Below are 23,787 nucleotides of genomic sequence, written 5' to 3'. Positions count from 1 at the left end.
GCTCGGCTACCGTTCTGGAGGTCCCGGGTTCGATTCCCAGGGGGGGTAAAATAAATATAAGTGATTTTTTTACTGTAATATTTATTTAATATTACCCTGGACTGGTACCTGAAGCGGAGGGCTGATCACCTTTCCTTCATGTGTAAACGATCAAGATAACACTGCATTTATATGACGCAGTGCCCAATGCACCATTGGGGTGCGGATAAGGGTTTTATTATATATTATTATTAATGTTGTATTATGAACTGACAAAAATATGGGGAAATATGTTTTTTTTAATTACAAAGGAACGATTTACCAATTCTATATCTAAGAGACTTGTCTGCAGCTAGGATAGGAAGACTAGAGAAGACAAATATGAGAAAAATAATAATAATACAAACACATTAAAGAGTCTTGAATTTGGTTTCTGATTTGGCATTTGGCAAAGATAGTTTCGCAGTCTAGCGTTTACCAAAATACGCCACACTACCGGGTTTAAAATAGGTTATTTTAACACAAAAATACTTATTTATAATATAAACAGAAATGAAAATAAGCAAACTATGAGTATCAAACACCTGTGTATATGAAATCAACAAAATCATGCACAATTTTGGGGAATATTAATATTGTAGCGTTATGAAGATCTTACTGTATCTACTATTCAATTTAATTCTGTATGATATAACATGACATTATATTTAAAGTTAGAAGATATAAAGTAGTAGGTTTGAATACGCTGTAACACAAACAAAGGAATCATTTACAGTTAAACCATACTCTCAGGTAAATCCAAAGAACTTTGATATATGTTAATATGTACAAACTTATTATCGTGCTACTCCATGCTGAAGATTGGCTAAAGTTTTACCTCCCTCTCAAGTTTTTAAGCCAGGATATATGTCATTTACCTGTGCTGTGTTTACCTTCCACTTTGCTTGTAACATAATAAATATTACTTTGTATTTCTCTCCCCTAATAAAATGGCCCAAGTACTCTAGCTGGTAGGTCATCAGATATTAATAGTATGGATTTATCAGAATACTCGGTCAATACTCTGGCCGTCAAATATAGTCGCAGAGACAGTCAACAGTCGATTTTTCTGAGGAGTTTTACGTGGTTTTCTCCCAGCAATCAGCAAAAGCTGAGAAGTTCCTGACTGGCCCACACTAGTTTGTCCTTCCTATTCCCAACACAGATTTCAATGAAACATGTTTTAGCTAGAATAAATAATAATCCACTAAATGACTTACAAACCTTGTAGATAATAAGCAAGGTAATTAATAAATGTATGGTCGCAGAGAACTGAAAATGTGCTTTGTGACCAGAAATGTTATGCATTTGCGAAGGAAAATCATGTATGATAAAGGAATACAAAAACTATATTCAAGCAAGATTAGTTTTATTAGTAGTAATAAAACTAAGTTACAGTAAGGTTTTTATGTGATTTAAAAGACTGCATGTCCAGGGTATTCAGAATGATAACATTTAGCGAACTCGTATGCCGTATCTGTGTTTACAGTGCCAACTTGTTTCTCGCATTTGTCAAGGACTTGGGACACCTTTTCCTTTTCCGATTCCTCTACCTTGCTGACTGACAATTCTTTCTGATATACGCCATCTTTATCCACAATGGTCTTCTTCATCATGCAACTGGCAAACTTCTTGATATTGTCCCCATCATTTGACCAGTCTCCAGCCCTCAGTTTGTCCAGTTCTTCCTTGGTAACTTCATTCTCAGAGGCGCAGACCTTTCCGTGGTTTCGTACAGCCTGCTTCACTTCTTCAGACAGAGCCTAGGAGATAAAATAAAACAAATAAATACATTTTTATAGAGAAACATTTGTGCTCTCATTGTATGCACAAATATTTCAATTTAATACTATTTTTGCAAGCTTAAGAGGCCTATAATTGAAAAATAGAAATTGTGGTAAAGTAGGCCTTCACCCAGAAATTAGACCCAGAGTGCGCAGTACAAATCATGTAATTACAACCTGATTATTTTATTTGCACTGTGAATGTTGCTACGGTCACAGATCTCTAAAAATGTGTTCTGTGACCACATTGGTTGCTACATTTACCAAAACTGTTAATGGGTAGATAAAAAAACCCATACCAAAACAGTTATAATTTGTAAAAGTAAAGCTTATTAAGTGTAATATTTAGAAAAAATAAATGTCTAATATATAACTTTAAAATTTTGTCAACAATAGTGAAAAACAAATAAAATTTTATTGATATTAACTGCAGTTTATAATATGATACACTGTTTTTTGTTGGTTACAGTACCATAAGTTATTTTCATTTCTTATTGCAATAAAAATATAATCGAAAATACCATCTATCGGATATCACTTTTTATTTATCAAAATATATATTTTACCGTGCCCCACAAGATTTTTGGAAAAATAAGTAGAACTAGAACAAATTACAACACTCTTTCAGAAGAAATAACATTGACTTACGTTAACCGCTACAAAAAGAGCAAACACGAGGAATAATCCTTTCATTTTGACAAACTGTTTGGTTACGCTTTGGCTGAATATATTAAACTAATTGACTAACGGAAAAATCCTCTTTTATATTGGTGAATTATGGTCCAGATAGAATATACTCAGATATTAAGCATTATTTTAAAACAAAACGTAATATCTAACAATTTGCAGGGGTTATCATTATCAACATGCTGACAAATTTAATTATATGCTGTTTATTCAATTTTTATCAGAGAGTAGAAAAAACATTTATTACCCACATAATCAATGTTTTCAGTACAAACATGCAGTATGTGAATCGAATTATAATAGGGTCAATATAATACAAAAGTAATTTTCACTTCATCTACCTCCTTTCCACACTCATGATTGCACAGAATGGGATCAATTATAAATATTAACACAATTAATTACGAAAAGATAATTGATTTATTGGTTTAGAATAGTGGTCCTGTGGTTAGTAAGTGTCATAGACTTTGCATCAGAGGCTCTATGTTTGACCTCAACTCTGCCATAACTTGAATCATTATTGAACTTTTTACTGTGCAACAGATCTTTTTAGGTAAAACCTGAAGGTTTTTTCTCCATTTGAAAAATATTTAGTATATTGAAAAAAATAATTAAACAATACCTTTTCTTAAAAATGCAAAAACAACGCTTTCTGCCCTGTAGCGGGTAAATATTAAGTTAAAAATATGCCGCTTTTGCTAGGATATAGTACATTTTCTAGGCATTCCGAAAACATGCAAAACTGAAAATTGTCGATATTTGAAAGGAATATATATTGAGGAAACAAATGTTAATTTTTATAAAAAATCTATAAACGATGGGATTAAAGTGAAGGAGTTCAGAGTGACAGACATTTCTGCTACGTAAGAAAGAAAATGGAGGAGAAATAGTAGTAGAAAAATAATATTTGCAACAATAGTAAGTTTGCAAACCTGTACTCATTAAAGCTTGTGTAACATATCGTAGTTATACAGAAAAAAGTGACCAAGTGCATTTTTTACAAAAACATTGATCATTGACTTTTTGATATCTTACTAGCTTAATATTGCCATGAAAAACGTCCCAAAGGATTTTAAACTTGTAAGTATAATATATTGACTTGGTAAAAATGACTAACTGCATTGATGTTTATTTTGTTGCCAAGCAAAAATGACTTAAATGGCCCTCCTGAACATTTTAAGTTTTGGTAGTTGGTCACTTTCTCCTGTACGACTACAATATGTGTCAATGGGAATTTGTAACCTGGTGTTGATATCAACTGAAATTTGAAGGTTTTAGTAACCATGATGGTAGAATGCAAAAACCCTAAAAATTAATTATATAAATAAGTCTAGTGATTGGCTCGGAATGGCAGAAAAAATCAGCAATATACTTATATGGTAATAAAAATCAAGATTACAAAGTCAGATGATAGATGACGTGTTGATGATCCAGGATTTGAACTCGTGACCCAATGGGGTGATTGGGTTATTAAAAGAGATTTTTCAGCATTTCTTTATCTCTGTGGATAGATTAAGATGAAACCATACAGTGGAACCTCTCATAACGAGCATAATTCGTTCCAGAATCTTAATCGTTTAGCGAAACACTCGTTATGCGAAAGATTTTTTTCTGTTGACAGGCGTGGAAGTCCCCGCTTACAAGTGAATGTCATGAAAAAGGGACCTACCCTTTCTCTATAACTCGCTATACGAAATTTCACTCGTTAAGGTAGCAAATTTTTCATATATTTTCTGCTCGTTATGCGAATTACTCGTTATAAGAGGTGCTTGTTATGAGAGGTTAAACTGGACATTTATAACATATTCCGTGATTATTTTCTTATTCAATACTACATTAAAGTTAAATCTTCAACTAATTGTGAAAGAGATATTCTTCATACATGAGGCTTAAAATAAATGTTTCAATAACTCGTGTGTTGTAACAATCCTTGACATTGGTAACTAGCTCATCAAGGTTGAGAGTTTCAAGTACTTGGGAGTGTATGTAACAGAGAAAGGCAGCCTTTATAATGAACTGAGAGTTCATTTAGGACTTGCAGGCACCGCATTCAATGCTATAAAGACTGTCTGGAGATCGGATTTACACTCGGTGGAGACCAAATGTCGCCTATATAATGCCTGCATCGCTCCTATTCACTTATACGGCTGTGAGACCTTAAAAGGGCTCAGAGCAGTCTCATATTTTTAGCTTTGAGAATAGTTGATGCGGAGAATTTTAGGTGTGCGTTGGTGTGACTTCATGAAGAATGAGGAAATACGGCATAGGACGCAGCAACCCATGATCACAACTGTTGTTAAGAAGAGGAGATTTAGGTGACTAGACCATGTACATACTTCCCATGCCTTCCAAGAGTTTTAATCAAGCTTGTTTTCTTACGAGGCATCTTGTTTCCGCAGCCCAGGATGCCCGCTGACAATTTGTCAGCAGTTCTCATCTGAACTTCGGGACACACACCAGACTAGAGAGGATGCAAAAGAGCTGGCAGCTGACAGAAAAATCTGGAGTCAGTTTGTGGATTTAATATGCTCCACATGGGGAGAGAATATTTCTTAATGACTGAATAAAAACGATGATTAAGGGAGTTTTACTCTATCCAAGTCAGAAATCTTTTTTGCTTAGATTTTTTTTTTTTAGATTTATTTATTTTATTTTTATAAATCACAATTTTTAACATATATTAAAAATAAAAATAAAAAGTTATTTTGCAGAGACCCACCAAGCCACCTTGTGTGTCTTGTCGGTGGAGTTCTTTTTGCATACATTTTTTTATTGTTTTTTAACCATTTTAACCTAATATATACACACAAAAAAGGAGAAAAATTAACAATATAATCTTTTTTACAATGTTCATAAAATTAACTCTTGATCATTTACCCATTCCTTTATTTTGCCTTTGTTCCATCTTTTATTTTGACCTCTAACATCCGTCGGCAACAAATTAAAAATGTTCGGAACGATATATTGCAGTGTTCGACTTCCATATTTATTGTTGATTCTTGGGACTATCAGACCTTCGTTTTGTGTAAATCGTGTATCATGGTTGTGTACTAGAAGATTTCGATATTTTTGTCTAGTTTGTTGCTCAACGATGATACTCATCCACAATATTCCACGTACCGGCAGTAATTTTAAATGTTTATATAACAAGATTGGATTGTCCCTTTGATTATATATATGACTGGGTACAATTTTTTTGATTATGGAATATTGCAGATTTTGAACCATTTTTAAATTTGTTTTCGTCAAATGTCCCCAAGACTTAATTCCATATCTTATTAAGGATTCTACTAAAGAACAGTTAACAGCTTGTTCTCAAACTACTTTGCATTTTTTTTCAAATAGCTAAGTGACAGCTATTTTTATTATTAAAATGACAATTTATAATTAGGTGTTATAAATAAATACTATTTATATTATAGAATACTTTTGATCTTGATTATAAATGATAAAATATTCAGAGCAAACATATGAAGGTGAAGGACACCATACTGACAATCATACAGATATCCCATAAAAGGAAATACTTGCGTATTAGCAAATACATATTATGTAGGTAGTCATGTAGTATTTATAATCATTCATTACTTCTTAAGAATGTAATTACTTCCGTAGTTTGTAATCTTTTCTGATGCAGGTTAAAAATAAAGTAAAATTGTATAAGATTATACTCGTATAATGATATAGAATGAAGTTATGAGAAGTAATTTATAGATTTTGGATGTCTATTATTCTAATAGGTAACTATCTATCATAGGTGGATAAGATCCGGGAATTCAGAAAATCCACACCAGCTGATTATTGTCACTTAAGGGATCCGTTCACTAAGACCAGATCAGTTGAAAAATGGATCAATAATATTCGACAACAAAGAAAAGGAAAAATATTACGCTATTATGAAACTATGAAACTAGAAATTATGTTTTCCGAAAGGAAATTCTGGCGCCATATTTTAAAGCCACCAGTCTTTTTTTTATTATTTTAAAACCTATTTTTTGTGCAACTCAAAATCAGTGAATTGATGAATCTGTGAATACATAGCTGACCAGTAAACAGATCAGCGTTAGCAAGCGTTACTCATGGAGAAATAAAGTTTAAAAAAATCATTTGTCTTTCTTTTTTAAATTGTTTCTTAGCCTTACCAAATAGTGCAAAGGGCATTGCATGAGATAAATAAACTACTATGCTAAGAACGCAGACACAAATTCAAGTGTAAAAAAGGTTTTTAAAAAAAATTGGAGTTATAAATCACCTGACAAAATAAATCAAATCTGTTAGCCGAAGTAGGAATTATTATATTCAGGTGCTCATATAAAATACTTCTCTGAATCCATCTCTCATAACAGAGAATGCTTTAAATGGTTGGCTCCAATCAAAGTTTTGCCACTGATGACTCCGTCAGTTCCGTAACCACATTGCTCCATCTAGTCCTTTTAAGGATGAGCTAAAAATCAAATGGACCCGTCTTTTGCCATAATTAAAAGTCATTCTTGTATACTAGCACTTGGATAATCAGGGCATTTGTATGCCTGGCTGTCCATGCAATACACTTCATAAAATCACACCATATCAAATATGAAATAATTACCATTTATCTTCTGGCAATATTATGTAAATTGACATGTTGAGCCAGTTGTGATTATCTTTTTGTACATATTAACTAAATGACTAGCGCCTGTCTTGGTGGATATGCAAAGTAAGTCTAATAAAAAAAAGGTAAAAAAAAAACTATACCTTCAGTGTTTCTCAAAGTTCAAATTGATAATAATTGTAAATCTTTATCAAAACTACTACAAAATAAATAAATTACAATCATGCTTAGGGACTTACTTGCATGTTATAGTTAAAAGTAAAAAAAATCTAACGAGCACTTTAGATAATCAGCTATGTGGGTCTTTTACACATAAGTCTTCAACAATTAATTTTGAAGAGGTAAGATATGCATCTTTGTAACGTCATTTGTCATCAATCTGTTATTTTTCATGTAGGCATTACATAAGTTTAACATATTCAGAATAAAAACTATGCTATCAATTTATATTGATGACAAGTCATAAAAAAACAATTATTTGTACTAAAAATACTTTCCCTTAGTAGTGTAATAGTTAATGCTTTAAGCTAACGAGCTGACGGCCCAGGGTTCTATTCCCAGGGGGGGGATCAAAAAGAATATGTAATTTTTCACTTCAATATTTATTTAAAATTACTCTGGACTGATACCTGACACACAAAATTGATCACCTTGGATTCATGTAAGCAACGTTTAAGATAACACTGTGTCAATACGATGCAGTGCCCTACCATTCGATGCGGATAAGAGTTGGAAGAATGCAGAATAATCTTAATTGAATATCAAAATTACGTTTCTCTATGAATATTATTAGTATCGCTTTGCAATCTATTAATAAAATTGTAAAAAAAAATATTTAAATATTTATTTTTGAATTACCTAACGTCCAAGTGACTCTGAAATCTAGCTACGGCTTATGCAACACCGTTTATCATGTCCCTACTCAGGCTTCAACTTTATAAGTTTCATAGCCTATGCCTACTCGTGAGTGGATTTACTCTTTATGTTTAAAGTTACTATAATTTCATGTAATTCATGAGTGAAAATTCTAGGCAAAAACACTCGCGTTAAATATTTAGGTGTGTCTGTAGCGTCTTATAGTTTATGAAATATTATTAAAGTGCTTTATGACACAACATGATTAAAATAAAATTGACTCTAGAATCTTGGGAAAACCGTGGCAGTCAATGTGTTACTTATAATACTTTTCATTGCAATTTAGTTAGTAACTATCAAATTATCCTCAAATTTGCTCATTTCATAGTACATCCTAAGTTAATAACTGTTACATATTTTATCACACCAGTGTAGATACAAGTTTTCTTAGTACATGTTGGGGATCACTGGATAGTATTACAGATTGGGGGTCAAGCAATCAATAGTAAAACAGTTCTATTAAGTCTTATGCAAATTTATGCAAGAAATGTCCTTGACATCTCCTGCTACATTAGCCATGTTGATTTACAGTAATAAGAATAATTATTGTGAAAAATGCAAGCGTAGACTTCTGGAATGGAATAAACATCAGTGGTGTTGCACAAATCCAATGATAAAAAAAGATGTGAACTTATCCTTATTCAATGACTTAAGTGTATAGAAAACCCCTCAATAAATTTGTTTTGATATATGATTTCCTTCTAAAATACTGTTAATTTTTTGTGACCTATATGGAAAATGGCAGGCGTGTTTAGCTACCATACTGATGGTTCCAGGTTTGATTTCCAGGGTAGGAGTCATAATAAAAATATATATATATTTTTTTATATTTATTTTAATATTACACTGGTCTGAACTGTGTGATTGATCACCTCACCTTTTTGTAATTAACGATTGTGATAACACTGTGTTGTTATTATGCAGTTCCCCATGCACTATTAATTGCGGATAAGGGTTAGAAAAAGAAGAAGTTATATGCAATGTATCGTAAGTAGAACTTTATTTAAATATATGTATTTATAGATATAGCAAGATACAACTACTTCCATGATGTATTTTATTTTTCTCAAAATGGATAGTTGATATAACTTAATAATTTTTTGAAAATTTATTATTATTTACAATTTGAGACACCTAAAATATTAATATATCATATATATGCTGAATAGTCCAATGTCTGATACTAAAAATAATAAATTGTTGATAATCAACTGGTCAAATAGAAGTATTTAAAAATTGAACTGATATTTCGCGTTTCTCTCTCTCCAAAATATATGTGTGAACTAATTCAGAATAAGTCTCACCTTTGCTCAACTGGAGTAAGCTATATATGCTTCGAGAATTTCTCAAAGGATGGCACCGCTATCAGCCATACTTCCAAAGTGATTAAATAACTACTCGCCTATAAAATGAATCCAAGACCAGTGCATATACACAACTTAAAATAATGCAAATGGATGTTCAATACTGGGCAGAATGGCGAATGTTACATAAGTGTATAGTGATCACTTAAGCCAGACAAATGCCAGGTTGTAAGCCTTAACATGGACAGACTTTTAATTTTTTTTTGTATAAAATAATAGAAGTTTTATCTCAAATTGAGACACCCATACCATTAATATTTTTTTATTTATTACACACAACGGAAATGTTTCAACTGTTACACATTTTCAATAATTATAGGGTGAGAAAAATATGCACAACACTGGAGGAGTCAAAGGCTTAAGAAAATTTGTACGGAGTCAAAGTAGTCCACCTTAGAAACAAGTAGCAATTGAAGCAACTTTGCGATGGATAAAACATTGAGTAATTGTATAAAAAGGTAGATAATGACAAGGAGTTATGCTAGTACCTGCCTAGTTCTCACTAAAGTAATACCTAAGATGAAGTTTGTTGTGTGTTTTTTTGTGCTAGCTGTTGTCATAACAGCACATGTAAGCTCCATTTCAATTCTTTATATTAAAATAATTATAAGTAAAAAATTTAAAAAAATAGCAATGTAAATTTATAAATCTTGAAACATTTCAAATTTACAGTGCATGTTTTGTATGTGGAAAAGAACTTTTAAAAAAAAAAATATTATTCTTCATAGTTGTGCTTCACCATGCATAGCTGCGGCTAAGTCTGGTTTACAATATTAGTGAAAATAGAAAGCACACATTTCTAGTATGTTTAATTTCACAATGTTAGTGAAGCAATAAACATATTAAAAATATATGCAACAACAATGCAATCAAAACCATTGAAAATGTTAAATGATAGTGCTGTTGAAAAGCACTCTATACGCAATAAACAATATTAAATATTGCGTGTGCTGTTCAACAGATGTCACAGGTTTATGAAAACACGAGCGTATTTGAGTGTGAAATTTGAAAGCAATCCGTGAATTGTTTAAGGAGATTTAAGATTTTGAAGAGACAAATACTAATATATTTATTTATATAGATTTGAAATATAAAGGTGATTAGTTTAACTTCCCCGGTGTTAAAATCAAATAAGCAAAAAAAAAAGATGAAAACTATTGGATTCCACACATTATTACATATGAACGGGATTATCATATGTAATGTGTAGATTAGAGTATATATATATATATATATATATATATATATATATATATATATATATATATATATATATATATATTTATATATATATATATATATATATATATATATATATATATATATATATATATATATAAATAATTTTGCATTTATTGCAGAAATGCAAAAATTAAAATGCTGAATTTGTGTAACTTAATTAAAATCTATTTGTAAAAATAAACACCAATCTGACTGAAAATATTTGCCATCAATAAATTTATACAGAATTCTACCTTAATATATTCATAGATCATCTTTAGCTTTGAGATGCTAGGTAATAAAACAATTATTTGATGTCTTAATTACTCCATTGTAGAAGAATTACACAACAATGAATAAATTAAATTAATATCCGTTTATGACTCAGAATTATGAAAAATACAATTATTTGAGTTAGGTAACAACAAAGTTAAAAATAATTTGATTTGCATCTAATCATGTAAAGTATGTATTACAAGCATACAAAATAACATGCGAATATTTTTGTTTTTAATATACGATTTAAAATGTACAGATCGTATGAAAATACTAACAATTTTGATGGATATCTCTTTTATACCCTCACAATTTAGAAAACATTACTCTTGAAATTTTTAAAACGAGTAATTATAAACTGGAAAAGACTTTTTTAAATTTATTTTAGAAGCTTGTTTGCAGGAAGGATAGTAAGGATAGGGATAATATAAAAAAATCAACATAATCACTCAGACCAATTGAAAAGAAAAAAGTAATATTAAATAAATATTAGAGTGATAAAACACTCATACTTATTTTAATTCCTTTGGGAATCGAACCCGGAACCTCCAGCATGGTAAATAAACGCGACGGATATTCATATAAATAATTTTAATTATTTTTGTTTATATTGTAGATGTCTCAACTTGAGATAATTTTTTTATATGCAGGATGATGGAAGTCTGAGCATTCCAGGCTTACGATCAGGTTGGCTGGATCAGTTACACAAGAGTATAAAGTGATGACTTAAGCCAGCCAAATGCCATGTCGTAAGCCCTGGGATGCTCAGACTTTCACCTTCCTTCATATAAAGAAACAATAGACGTTTCATCTCAGGTAGAGAAACCTATAATATTGATATGTCATCCGTAGCATGAATAATCCAGTGTCTGATTGATTAGATAATAAGAGTTTTTCCTGAAATTCAAATGGTATTGTAAAATTCAGGCCACCAAGGAGTTTCTCCAGGGTATGTTTCGCTATAATAGTTTAGAGACTAGAAGGAATGTGTATTTGATTACGCATTTTTATTGATTGTATGCGCGGTATGATCGATAATGCTGAAATTATCCAGAGCATTGGTCTGTATGTTCCCAATAGTTACCTAAGACAGCGTCGGCATAGATTGTTTCACATTCCTATACACAGGACCAACCTGCCGATGGTTGTCTGTAGGAAGAGCTACCGCTATGATGAACAATATCAAGCTGGATATTGATCTGTTACATGTGTCTGAAGGGGTATTCCGAAGAGGGATTCTCATCTTTAACAAGAGTATTCTTGCTTATTTACGATTCTTTGTTAATGTATACCCTTTAAATTTTAGTTAGTAATATGTGTAAGTTAATTATAAATAAATTAATTGAATTGAATTAAAAACAATTATAAATAATAATATTTTTATTGCAGGCTTTGACATTGACACCAGAACAAAAGGTCAAAGTGAAGCAGTACCATGCTTCGTGTTTGGAAGAAACGCAGGTGAATCCTGCCGTAGTGAAGAAGGCTCGTAAAGGAGAGTTCTTGGACGACCCTAGCCTCAAGAAATATTGTTTCTGCTTCTTAAAGAAAGCAAACCTCGTGAACAACAAAGGACATCTGAACGAAGAAGTTCTAATGGCCAAGATGCCGAAAGATACAAATATAATCGCTGCAAAGGTTGTCACCGAATTGTGCAAAAGTCAAAGAGGCGTTGACGCTGCTGATACGGCCTTCCAAATTTACAAATGTTACTACGAAGCCACCCCTCATCATGTCTCCCTGATATAATTTTTATTTATCTATATGCAAATTGTTAACTATTATATAATGATATATATTTATTTATTAAATTGTTTTGTTTTCCAAAAAATAAAATAATTATGGAATAAAACCGTCATAATTTTATTGACTTATATAGAAATCAAACAAACTTAATTCTGTTTTCGTCCAGAGAGGTATTTCTAAACAAAAAAAATGTGTAGTAAACATCAAAATTCAAGAGTGTTATTTATCCAATGATTAAAGTATAAAATAGAGATGTTAGTAATGTGTAACCGTTGCATTTTCAGTTGTACGATTGGGATAGTATTCTAAACTTTTTGTCCATTATATTTCATTCTAGTTTACTTTTTTTTGTCATGATGTCAAAAAGTTAGATATATTTGACTAAATTTGTGGACTGATCAGCGTGATTAGCTTTAAGTGATTGAATTCAGAAACCGAATTAAGTAACGACTTCCTTTAAATAAGATAAATATTTTTTTTTCTTCAAATTTGATCGTCCATCACAAGAATAAAGGTATTTTGGCAAAGCAGATGACATAAACAGATAATGTGAGCAAAAAATATGTTTTAAATAAGAAGAGTACTGATTGTCTTACTGTAGTACTGTCATAGTATTTATTAATAAACAAAAAAAGAAAACAAAATATAGCCTACAACATTAAAAAATATATATTAAGAGCAAGAAAAAATACAAATATAAAGTATTTAAAGATATAAATGTTTCAGACATTCACTCTTCTGGAGCAAGTTTAAGTTTTAAATTTTTTAACTGAACCAAAGCATCGCAAATTCCATCAATTTGTCTTTGAATATTTACAGATTCAGCAATGTGTTTGAAAGCACTCAGGAACGAAACCTGCGCATTGTAAAGATTTTGAGGTACCAGGACTCCAAACCATCTGATTGGGTTGATGTACTGTGTTTCTACTTCAGCATTTCTCATGTTGATAGTAACAGAATTATCGTTTACTGTGTTTTCCGAATCTTGCGGATGAATAGTCGATAAAGCTAAGAAATCTGGTGTATTTTCTGTAGGAAGCTGCACCGATGAAACACTGTTCTGCCCCATGATGTATCGAGACTTGGCCAGATGCATATTGCCTTGATTTGTGATCTTTCCAATGTTAATTTGACACTTTACTCTGTCTTCCATCAACCTTAGCATTTCAAGAGTCAGTTTGTCCATTAAAACGCAAACCTCGTGTTGATCCATATTGACTTATTTGAAAAACAGTCGAGGGGCTATGAAACTGAAAAAAAATAACCAAATTGAATCAAAATAAGCAAGACTGATTTGTATTTATGAATTGAAATGATGGAGATAATAAAGACTTACAGAATTAAGATGATCGATGGTTAGGTTGGATAAATTGGTTTGCAGTAATTAAATTTGTTATTACATCTATTATTGAATTTTGCAAGTATTCACTCATGTAACGTAGTTTATCACATGACCAACTATGTAAAACATATTCTGCAAGTTCTTTTCGATTCTTATGTCAAATTGACAACGAATTAATGTTGCTGCTAGAAAAAAAGTACTCGTGGTTGAGAGGTAGGTACCCAACTACATATTTTTGAAATTTTACAGAAAAATAGCGAATCTTTACAATAAGTTAAATCAGTTATCATTAATAATTAAAATGTAAAAATACCACATTACCGAGTTAACATATAGATTTTTAAAAATGATTTTTTAATGACATCTATGGTCCAACACAATAATGAAATATTTTTTAGTACCAAACAACGTTAATAGAGTTCGCTAGTAGTATCTTCTCGAAAAGGTTTGTTTGGTATTTCATTTCTTTTGTAATTTAAGGACAAGTGTTTGTTGAATCACAACTTTCTTTATATCTAGGTAACATTTTACGAAAGTGTTTTTTTTTCATAAAACATAGTTTTTGCATTGAAAACAATAGTTTTTCTTCGTTTTGAAAAGAAAAGAGTTATGAAAACGTAAAGATTTTTTTTAAATATGTGTACTCTAAAAAACAAAAAATATTTTTAAAAAATCGAGCGTAAGGACACGTCGAGCCCTGAGCGCGGCTTTGCGCATTCTGATTTTAATGCTTGAGATCTGGGTCTTAAAAAAATCATAAAACATTATTTGTTAATTGTGCTATAAAATACTTAACATTATAGCATCTTTATATATTATTTGAAATAATTTCGGTAGAAAAGTTATTGAAAAGAAAACATTTTTTGTTGTTGAATGTAGTAGATAACTACGTATCTTAATGAGGGTAAAATGATCATTTTGTTACAAATGTTGTTCATTTTTTCAATTATTGTATGGTAATAATTTTTCTTAATTTCTTTTTGTTGAAAACACTGCCAGTTTAAAAATGTCGCGAGGGCTACGAAGCCAGGTAAAAGCTTTTTGAAGAGTATTATATTTAGCAGGTATTGCGTTGTGTAAAGAATAAGTAATAGCGGATAATATTTTTGTCGATAAAGAAATGAAACTTCAGAAATGAATATGTGTAAGATGTTACAATAAATATTTTAAATAGGTACGTCTAAAGTTTTTTTACCGATGCTGGATTTAACACCACTACATTGTTTATTTAGATTTTTAGTAAAGCATGGGTATGAAAAGCGCTTACAGGAAGTGAAGGAGCAACTTCTGACAGTGAGGGCAAAGAGACTGACTCGGGTAAAAAAAAGTGGATTGGATGATAGAAGATTGGAAGAGAGTCCAGTTTTCTTTTGAGAGCAAAAGCAGAGGAAACGAAAGCTCAACTTTTCTCACATTATTCAAAACACCAAATACCCTCTCAAAAAATGTTTTGAGGGTGTTCCTCGTATTATTGACCAAGGCCGCTTGTTTCAGTGACTGAGATGATGAATAGTGAGAAGTATCAGCCAATTCTACTGGAATGAACGCTACCAGAGATACAAAAACGAAGGTCAAATGGTAATGGAATATTTTACCTGAAAAATGATGATATTCTTTATAGAAAACCAGTTAACTGTGTTGGACTGGCCAAGAAATTCACCAGACACAAACCAAATTGAAAATCTATGGGCAATGTGTAAGCATCGGGTCTCCAAAATTGATTGCAATACGGTGGAAAAGCTTATTTTGTCCATAATTCAGATATGGTTTCGAGACAAAAAAAATGACATCCACGTGCCAAAACCTCTTGGAATCGAAGCCAAGAAGAGTAAAATCTTTGATCAAGGCCAAATGAAATCATACTAAATATTAATTTAAGATATAACTAACAAACAAAAGATTTTACAAAACTTTTTTTACGAATATATATATATATTTATATATATATATATATATATATATATATATATATATATATATATATATATATATATATATATATATATATATATATATATATATATATATATATATATATATATATATATATATATATATATATATATATATATATATATATATATATATATATATATATATATATATATATATATATATATATATAACGTGGTAATATTTTCCTTTTGAAAATTAAGTGTAAATAATATGTAAAGTGGGTGTATAATAATAAAATAAACAATGTGTTGCTTTGTAATTAAAGTTTATTCTTAATTTATCTTTATAATCATTTTTATATCTATCTATCTATCTATCTATCTGATTCTGACAGTTAATAATATTATCGGAAGTCTTTTGTTTAATTCTGAGCGACGCATGCGGCATCTGGTGGTAGAACTGTTTTATGTAGGTACTTTTTGTAAGTACTTAATAAAATGTATAGGTAGGTACCTAGTTATTTTATTACATCTCCCCCCTTGGGGATGAAAATTCATAGTAAAATTTTCACTCGTCCTCCGGATCATCTTCTTGTAGTGAAGGGACTGGTATAAGTTTAGTGATATGATAAAGTTTTTTTTTTTTTTTCTTTCTTTCTTTTTTTCCTTCTTTTTTTTCTTTTTTTTTTCTTTCTTGTTTTTTTTTTCTTTCTTTCTTTTTTTTCCGTTCTTTTTTCTTTCTTTCTTTTTTTTTTGTATTTTTTTTTTCTTGACCCTTTTAAAGTAGACACAGTTTTTTTCAATCCATTTGTTTTTTTCTTTTGAATTCCTTCATTTTTATTCAGATCTCTTAAAGTATCTTCTAATATAACCAAATGTACAACTTTTAATTGTTCATCTGCATTTTCATTCGATTCTAAAACTGGATTCCTGCTTAGACAATCTACTTCTAAATTCTTCTTTCCTGGAGTATATTTTGTTTTATATTTTGTAGTATTTTTTTCTACTTTATTTTTATTTTCATTCTTCAAGCACTGTTTCTGTGTTATTTGTATGTCTTCATTTTTATTCTGATCTTTTGAAATATCTTCTAATTTAACCAAATTTACAACTTTTAATTGTTCATTTGCATTTTCCTTCGATTCTAATACTGGATTCCTGCCCACACAATCTGCTTCGAAATTCTTTTTTCCTGGAGTATATTTTATTTTATATTTTGTAGAAATTTTTTCCACATTATTTTTATTTTCATTCTTCAAGCACTGTTTCTGTGTAATTTGTAAATCTTCATTTTTATTATTAATCTTATCATCCTCCTTTGTTTTAAACCAGCACGTTGCTTCAGAGTGATATCGAGTTCCCTTATTTAAATTTTCACAAATCTTACATGGACTTTTATCTTTAATTTTATCACTAGTTCTTAGATTTCCACGTCTTCTTTGATTATCTTTTAATCGTTTTCTTTGATCATCTTCTAATTTTTCTCTCTCACTCCGAACATATTGTAGTAATTGTTTTAATACATCTAATGTTTCATAATCCATTTCCAATAAACAAAATTGTCGTTTTATAACGTGGTAATATTTTCCTTTTGAAAATTAAGTGTAAATAATATGTAAAGTGGGTGTATAATAATAAAATAAACAATGTGTTGCTTTGTAATTAAAGTTTATTCTTAATTTATCTTTATAATCATTTTTATATCTATCTATCTATCTATCTATCTGATTCTGACAGTTAATAATATTATCGGAAGTCTTTTGTTTAATTCTGAGCGACGCATGCGGCATCTGGTGGTAGAACTGTTTTATGTAGGTACTTTTTGTAAGTACTTAATAAAATGTATAGGTAGGTACCTAGTTATTTTATTACAGTTTCAGTGACTGAGATGATGAATAGTGAGAAGTATCAGCCAATTCTACTGGAATGAACGCTACCAGAGATACAAAAACGAAGGTCAAATGGTAATGGAATATTTTACCTGAAAAATGATGATATTCTTTATAGAAAACCAGTTAACTGTGTTGGACTGGCCAAGAAATTCACCAGACACAAACCAAATTGAAAATCTACGGGCAATGTGTAAGCATCGGGTCTCCAAAATTGATTGCAATACGGTGGAAAAGCTTATTTTGTCCATAATTCAGATATGGTTTCGAGACAAAAAAAATGACATCCACGTGCCAAAACCTCTTGGAATCGAAGCCAAGAAGAGTAAAATCTTTGATCAAGGCCAAATGAAATCATACTAAATATTAATTTAAGATATAACTAACAAACAAAAGATTTTACAAAACTTTTTTTACGAATATATATATATATTTATATATATATATATATATATATATATATATATATATATATATATATATATATATATATATATATATATATATATATATATATATATATATATATATATATATATATATATATATATATATATATATATATATATATATATATATATATATATATATATATATATATATATATATATATATATATATATATATATATATATATATATATATACCTTATCCGCACCCCAATAGTGCATAGGGCACTGCGTCATATAAACGCAGTGTTATCTTGATCGTTTACACATGAAGGAAAGGTGATCAGCCCTCCGCTTCAGGTACCAGTCCAGGGTAATATTGAATAAATATTACAGTGAAAAAATCACTAATATTTATTTGACCACCCTGGGAATCGAACCCGGGACCTCCAGAATGGTAGCCGAGCGTGATGACCATTACACTACGGAGGCGGAGGCGAATTTACGAAAATACAACAAAAATAGGTTTGTTTCAATTAATCTGTTCGATACTCTATAAATATATACACATTTGTAAATTAACATCCTGTGAAAATAATAATGATAATTCATCATTCCATCTCATTAAGGTTGACCGCAATAAAGGGTTAAATTCTGACGAAAAATGCATGGAGCGTCAGGCGACAGTAATGAAAATAAACAATTTTTGTAGTACTCCCGCGGCGGTGAGTTCTAATTGAATCTCCGCGCTACGCAGATTCGTGTAAATGTTTCCTGTCAGAGTTTTACTGTGCTTAACTCATTTGCATAGGCACTTTTGATTAAGCCTTTGGGAAAAAAGAAAAACAATGATTTCAGTTACTTCAACATATATGTACTTTTTATCAATGTGTCAACGTAAATCATTTATATACATACCTTCTTCTTCAACCTCTATCCGCACCCCAATGGTGCATAGGGCACTGCAGACCATATTATTATCTTAATCGTCAACGAATGAAGGAATGGTGATCATCCCTCTGCTTCAGGTACCAACTCAGGGTAATATTGAATAAATATTAGACTGAAAAAAATCACTTGTATTCACTTCATATTCTATACATACTTTCTAAATCTTGGTCACTTGACTAGCCTGTAAAATGACTGGTCAGAGAATTATGAGAATTGAACATCAGATTTTTAGAATTTTAAATAAACATATGTATCATAGATGACTGTTGTGAACTCAATAATGGAACATCATGAGATTGATCATATATGTATGACTTTCAATAAAATTAAAAGTGTGGTTGTCAATCATGGTTAGATTGGTGAACAACATTTTGAGTGTGTCTTAATACTGCTCAATAAAAAGCTTCTTTTCAATTTACCAATAGATGTCTGTAATGAAATTCTAGTGATTCAATAACAATGTTCCGAAATTGGATCAAATACATATATACGTAGAACTTTAAAAAAATTGAGTAGTGTGGTTGTCAATCAAGAGTATGTGTGTAAAGTAATCACTTAAACCAGCCTATGACAGTTGTAAGCCCCGTAAATGCCTAGACATCCATATTATTTTTCATATATGTTGAGATATCAAAAAATAAAAGACTGGTGAATGTTACACGTAAAGTAATCACTTAACTAGATTAAGACAAGACCCAGACTACCATATATTCTTCTTCATCTATGTTGAGATGTCAAGAAATGTAATAAATTAAGTCTTAAGTCGATAAAAGGTACCCCGTAGATTTACTAAGTAGTCCAATTTCACGTTGTGGTTTCAGGCTCCACACTACCTATACGTAAGAGAAAATTCACCCTACATTCGGACGCGGGCGGTCGGCTGTGTGGCAGTTTCCTTCAATGGGGGAGGTTTTCCCAAAAGTGTCCTTAACGATATATTCAACTCAGGGTCTATCGTCCTTTATTGCTTCGTTACCAGCCTTATATGTGAGCGAGGCTTTGTGGGTGTGAATTCAAATTCAATTTCCTCCGCCGAGGAAACTTTCCATTGAGGCTTTTGTCCAACTAGGAAGGTTCTAGTTAGTGGTACACGCCTCCTTAAATTGTTCCGCTGAAAGGTTGTAATAATTAAGATGGTCTAGTGCGCGAATAGGCTGAACCCGGGATGAATCCGGTCAATATTCTATTTTATACAGGTAAAAGCACACCTTCACAGCTTACAAAAATATAACAATCGGATTTAAGTTTTGTACAGATACTTCTTAGTGGAACTGCATTTTACATATATATGTAATTATATAGTTTATATTTTAAATATTAAGATCAAACACTGATTTTTAGGGACTGTTAAGTTATATATTTTCAACAGTAATTTAAAAAGGCCCTAACAAGGCGAAACAATTGTCACGAATATTTATTTTTTTATTTTTGTGTTTTTCAAATAATATGTTTACCCTAAAAAGTCTTCAAAATTGTGTACCCATAAAATGATTTTAGTAGTAAAAACTGTATATTTCAGTTTTTTATTAAACAATGTTAAAATTATGTAAAAAGTTGTGTGAATCTGTCATTGGAAGGGAAAAAGGGGTGTTAATAAAAAAAAAACTCTTAAAAGACTTCTTAATAATTCTATATATGTCGGGTAAAACTTTTTATGGCATGATTATGTAAAATCTACGTACTTCATGTATTTTTTGTAGTTTAAAAAAATATCATTCGACATTGAAAACGAGTAATTGATTGAAAAAAAAACTCTTCAAAAAGGAATAAACATTTTGAATACTCGCAAAAAAAGCATTCCCAATTTTCTCGGCTTTTATAAAAACGAAATAAGAAGTTTAAAAGTATTTATCGAATTGATATTTACTCTGTAGAATTCCATGATGAATGAACATCTAAAACATTTAATGTTTCTATTGATATTAATTATTTTTATGATAGCTGTTTTGCCATGCGAATTGGCATACTGTGTTGAAAAAAATGTACGACGTATTCAATTAAAAAATAAATATGATAGCAATCAATAAATTTTGATTTTTATTACATAGCGGATGCAAATGACTAAGATATGAGGTCACCACGTAATAGAAAAATAAAACGGCGATTTACTAAAAAAATATAAATTTAGTACTTAATTACGTGTAAGACCAAGAAGCAGAGGGAGACCGAGGAAAATGTGGCAAAAAAGGCATTGTGAAGTATTAGAAAATGTGTTCAATTCAGCAGTAGGAATAATCAACGGATATGTGTGATGATATGCATGAATGTTGACGGGGAGAAGATTGTTTTCACAAACAGATTAGTGTGGCGTTCTATTTTCCCTGCGTTAAATATAGTTAGTAAGTAAGTTCTATTTTTCTTAAGACAGATTTTTCTACAGTGTTCTTAACATATTATAAGCCTTCTTATATTTATACATATAAGCTTACACACATCTCTCTCAAGAAACTCTTTTTTCCCTAAAGTTTTTTAAAAATACAATCCTTTGCATACACAAACACACACACACATATAAATAATAATAATAAAACCCTTATCCGCACCCCAATGGTGCATAGGGCACTGCTTCATATAAATGCAGTGTTATCTCGATCGTTTACACACGAAGGAAAGGTGATCAGCCCTCCGTTTCAGGTACCAGTCCAGGGTAATATTGAATAAATATTACAGTGAAAAAATCACTTTAATTTATTTGACCCCCCCTGGGAATCGAACCCGGGACCTCAAGAACGGTAGCCGAGCGTGCTGACCATTACACTACGGAGGCGGACATAAGAAGTTTATATATATATATATATATATTTATATATATATATATAAATGTTATATATATATATATATATATATATATATATATATATATATATATATATATATGTTCGCCTCCGTAGTGTAATGGTCAGCACGCTCGGCTACCGTTCTGGAGGTCCCGGGTTCGATTCCCAGGGGGGTTTAATAAATATAAGTGATTTTTTCACTCTAATATTTATTCAATATTACACTAGACTGGTACCTGAAGTGGAGGGCTGATCACCTTTCCTTCATGTGTAAACGATCGAGATAACACTGCGTTTATATGAAGCAGTGCCCTATGCATCATTGGGGTGCGGTAAGGGTTTTATTTTTATTTATATATATATATATATATATATATATATATATATATATATATATATATATATATATATATATATATATATATATATATATCTATATATATATATTTATATATATATATATATATGTATATATATATATATATATATATATATATATATATATATATATATATATATATATATATATATATATATATATAATATATATATATATATATATTTATATATATATATATATATATATATATATATATATATATATAACAATTATAATAAATTTATATTATACACTTCGTGATGGAATTGCATTTTTAATTTATTATTAGATTAAACCAATATTTTAAGCTTTTCCACTTTTTTATTTGACCAGCGACCGGGTTTCGTCGTTACCGACATCATCAGACTGGGGACATCATACCCCAGTCTGATGATGTCGGTAACGACGAAACCCGGTCGCTGGTCAAATAAAAAAGTGGAAAAGCTAAAAATATTGGTTTTAATCTAATAATAAAATAATAATAAATACAAAATAAGGATTCACAAATTTGGCAATGATTTTGAAACTACATGTAGGTAATAACCTCTTTTATGATAGCAATTAAACTTTTATTACATAAAACCTTGTATCGTTAATATAATCCTGCAGGTTTGTTTGTTTGTACCGTATAATATACAAACTTATTATTTGTACTGTTGTAATCTTTTTGGCGACGGACAAAGGGCCGGATTTACTGTCCGCTAAATGGGCCATAACGCAAAGCCCTCAAGTCGACGACTCCAAATAACATATTTAAAGATCTAGATACTTTAACCTGCTTCTAAATCGGATTCCGCAGGTCGAGAATAAGTAGTTTTTGTTTTTTTCTCAGTACCTATAGACTTAATAGAGGTGTGACTAATAACTATTACTTTTTCGGTTACCGGAAAGATGCCTTCTTCTTCTTTACGGGTCATGTCGGATCCCCCCGACGTTGACTATCACTTGTGAGAAAGTGTCTCTATTTTTGGGCAGTCCGAAACAGCTCTTCCACGCTTCGTACTTCTGTCCTTCTTCTTCTAACCCTTATCCGCACCAGATAGCGCATAGGACACTGAATTTCGATATATTTTGACAATTTTCAGATTGTGATTATATATATATATATATATATATATATATAAAAATATATATATATATATATATATATATATATATATATATATATATATATATATATATATATATATATATATATATATATATATATATATATATATATATATATATATATATATATATATATATATTTTTTATATATTTATATATGTTTATTTATAAATATATATATATATATATATTTATATATGTATATTTATAAATATATATATATATATATTTATATATGTATATTTATATATATATATATATATATATGTATGGATGTGAAGGAGGCTAGGAGTGTATGTCAGGACAGAAGAGTGTGGCGTTCCATCCTTTCTGCCTATCCCTGCGGGGAAACGGCGTGATGGTAGTAGATTAGTTTAGTAGTATATATATATATATATATATATATATATATATATATATATATATATATATATATATATATATATATATATA

General features: G+C 30.2%; 3 protein-coding genes across 3 annotated transcripts; 1 reads left to right on the top strand and 2 right to left on the bottom strand.

Annotated features, from left to right (window-relative positions):
* Positions 1-1,374: 1,374 nt before the first annotated feature.
* Positions 1,375-2,539, bottom strand: LOC148313012 (general odorant-binding protein 56d-like). Its single transcript, XM_088269849.1, has 2 exons — positions 2,451-2,539; positions 1,375-1,781 (listed from the first exon to the last, which is right to left on the bottom strand). The coding sequence occupies exons 1-2, from the start codon at positions 2,493-2,495 to the stop codon at positions 1,434-1,436; spliced, it is 393 nt and encodes a 130-aa protein (XP_088125975.1). The 5' UTR covers positions 2,496-2,539; the 3' UTR covers positions 1,375-1,433.
* A 4,308-nt stretch (positions 2,540-6,847) lies between these two features.
* Positions 6,848-13,037, top strand: LOC148313011 (general odorant-binding protein 56d-like). The gene is made up of 2 exons (XM_088270107.1): positions 6,848-6,895; positions 12,246-13,037. Exons 1-2 carry the CDS (start codon positions 6,848-6,850, stop codon positions 12,603-12,605), a joined length of 408 nt encoding a protein of 135 aa, XP_088126233.1. The 3' UTR covers positions 12,606-13,037.
* A 152-nt stretch (positions 13,038-13,189) lies between these two features.
* On the bottom strand, positions 13,190-14,071 carry LOC148313010 (vacuolar ATPase assembly protein VMA22). The gene is made up of 2 exons (XM_088269808.1): positions 13,939-14,071; positions 13,190-13,852 (listed from the first exon to the last, which is right to left on the bottom strand). The coding sequence occupies exon 2, from the start codon at positions 13,813-13,815 to the stop codon at positions 13,333-13,335; it is 483 nt and encodes a 160-aa protein (XP_088125934.1). The 5' UTR covers positions 13,816-13,852; positions 13,939-14,071; the 3' UTR covers positions 13,190-13,332.
* Positions 14,072-23,787: the final 9,716 nt, after the last annotated feature.

This window comes from Brachycentrus maculatus, unplaced genomic scaffold (genome assembly GCF_059751285.1).
Source record: "Brachycentrus maculatus isolate JH-2025_06_01 unplaced genomic scaffold, ASM5975128v1 h1tg000026l, whole genome shotgun sequence".
In the NCBI taxonomy this organism is placed as follows: Eukaryota; Metazoa; Arthropoda; class Insecta; order Trichoptera; family Brachycentridae; genus Brachycentrus; species Brachycentrus maculatus.
This window is presented reverse-complemented; position numbering and strand designations above follow the sequence as displayed.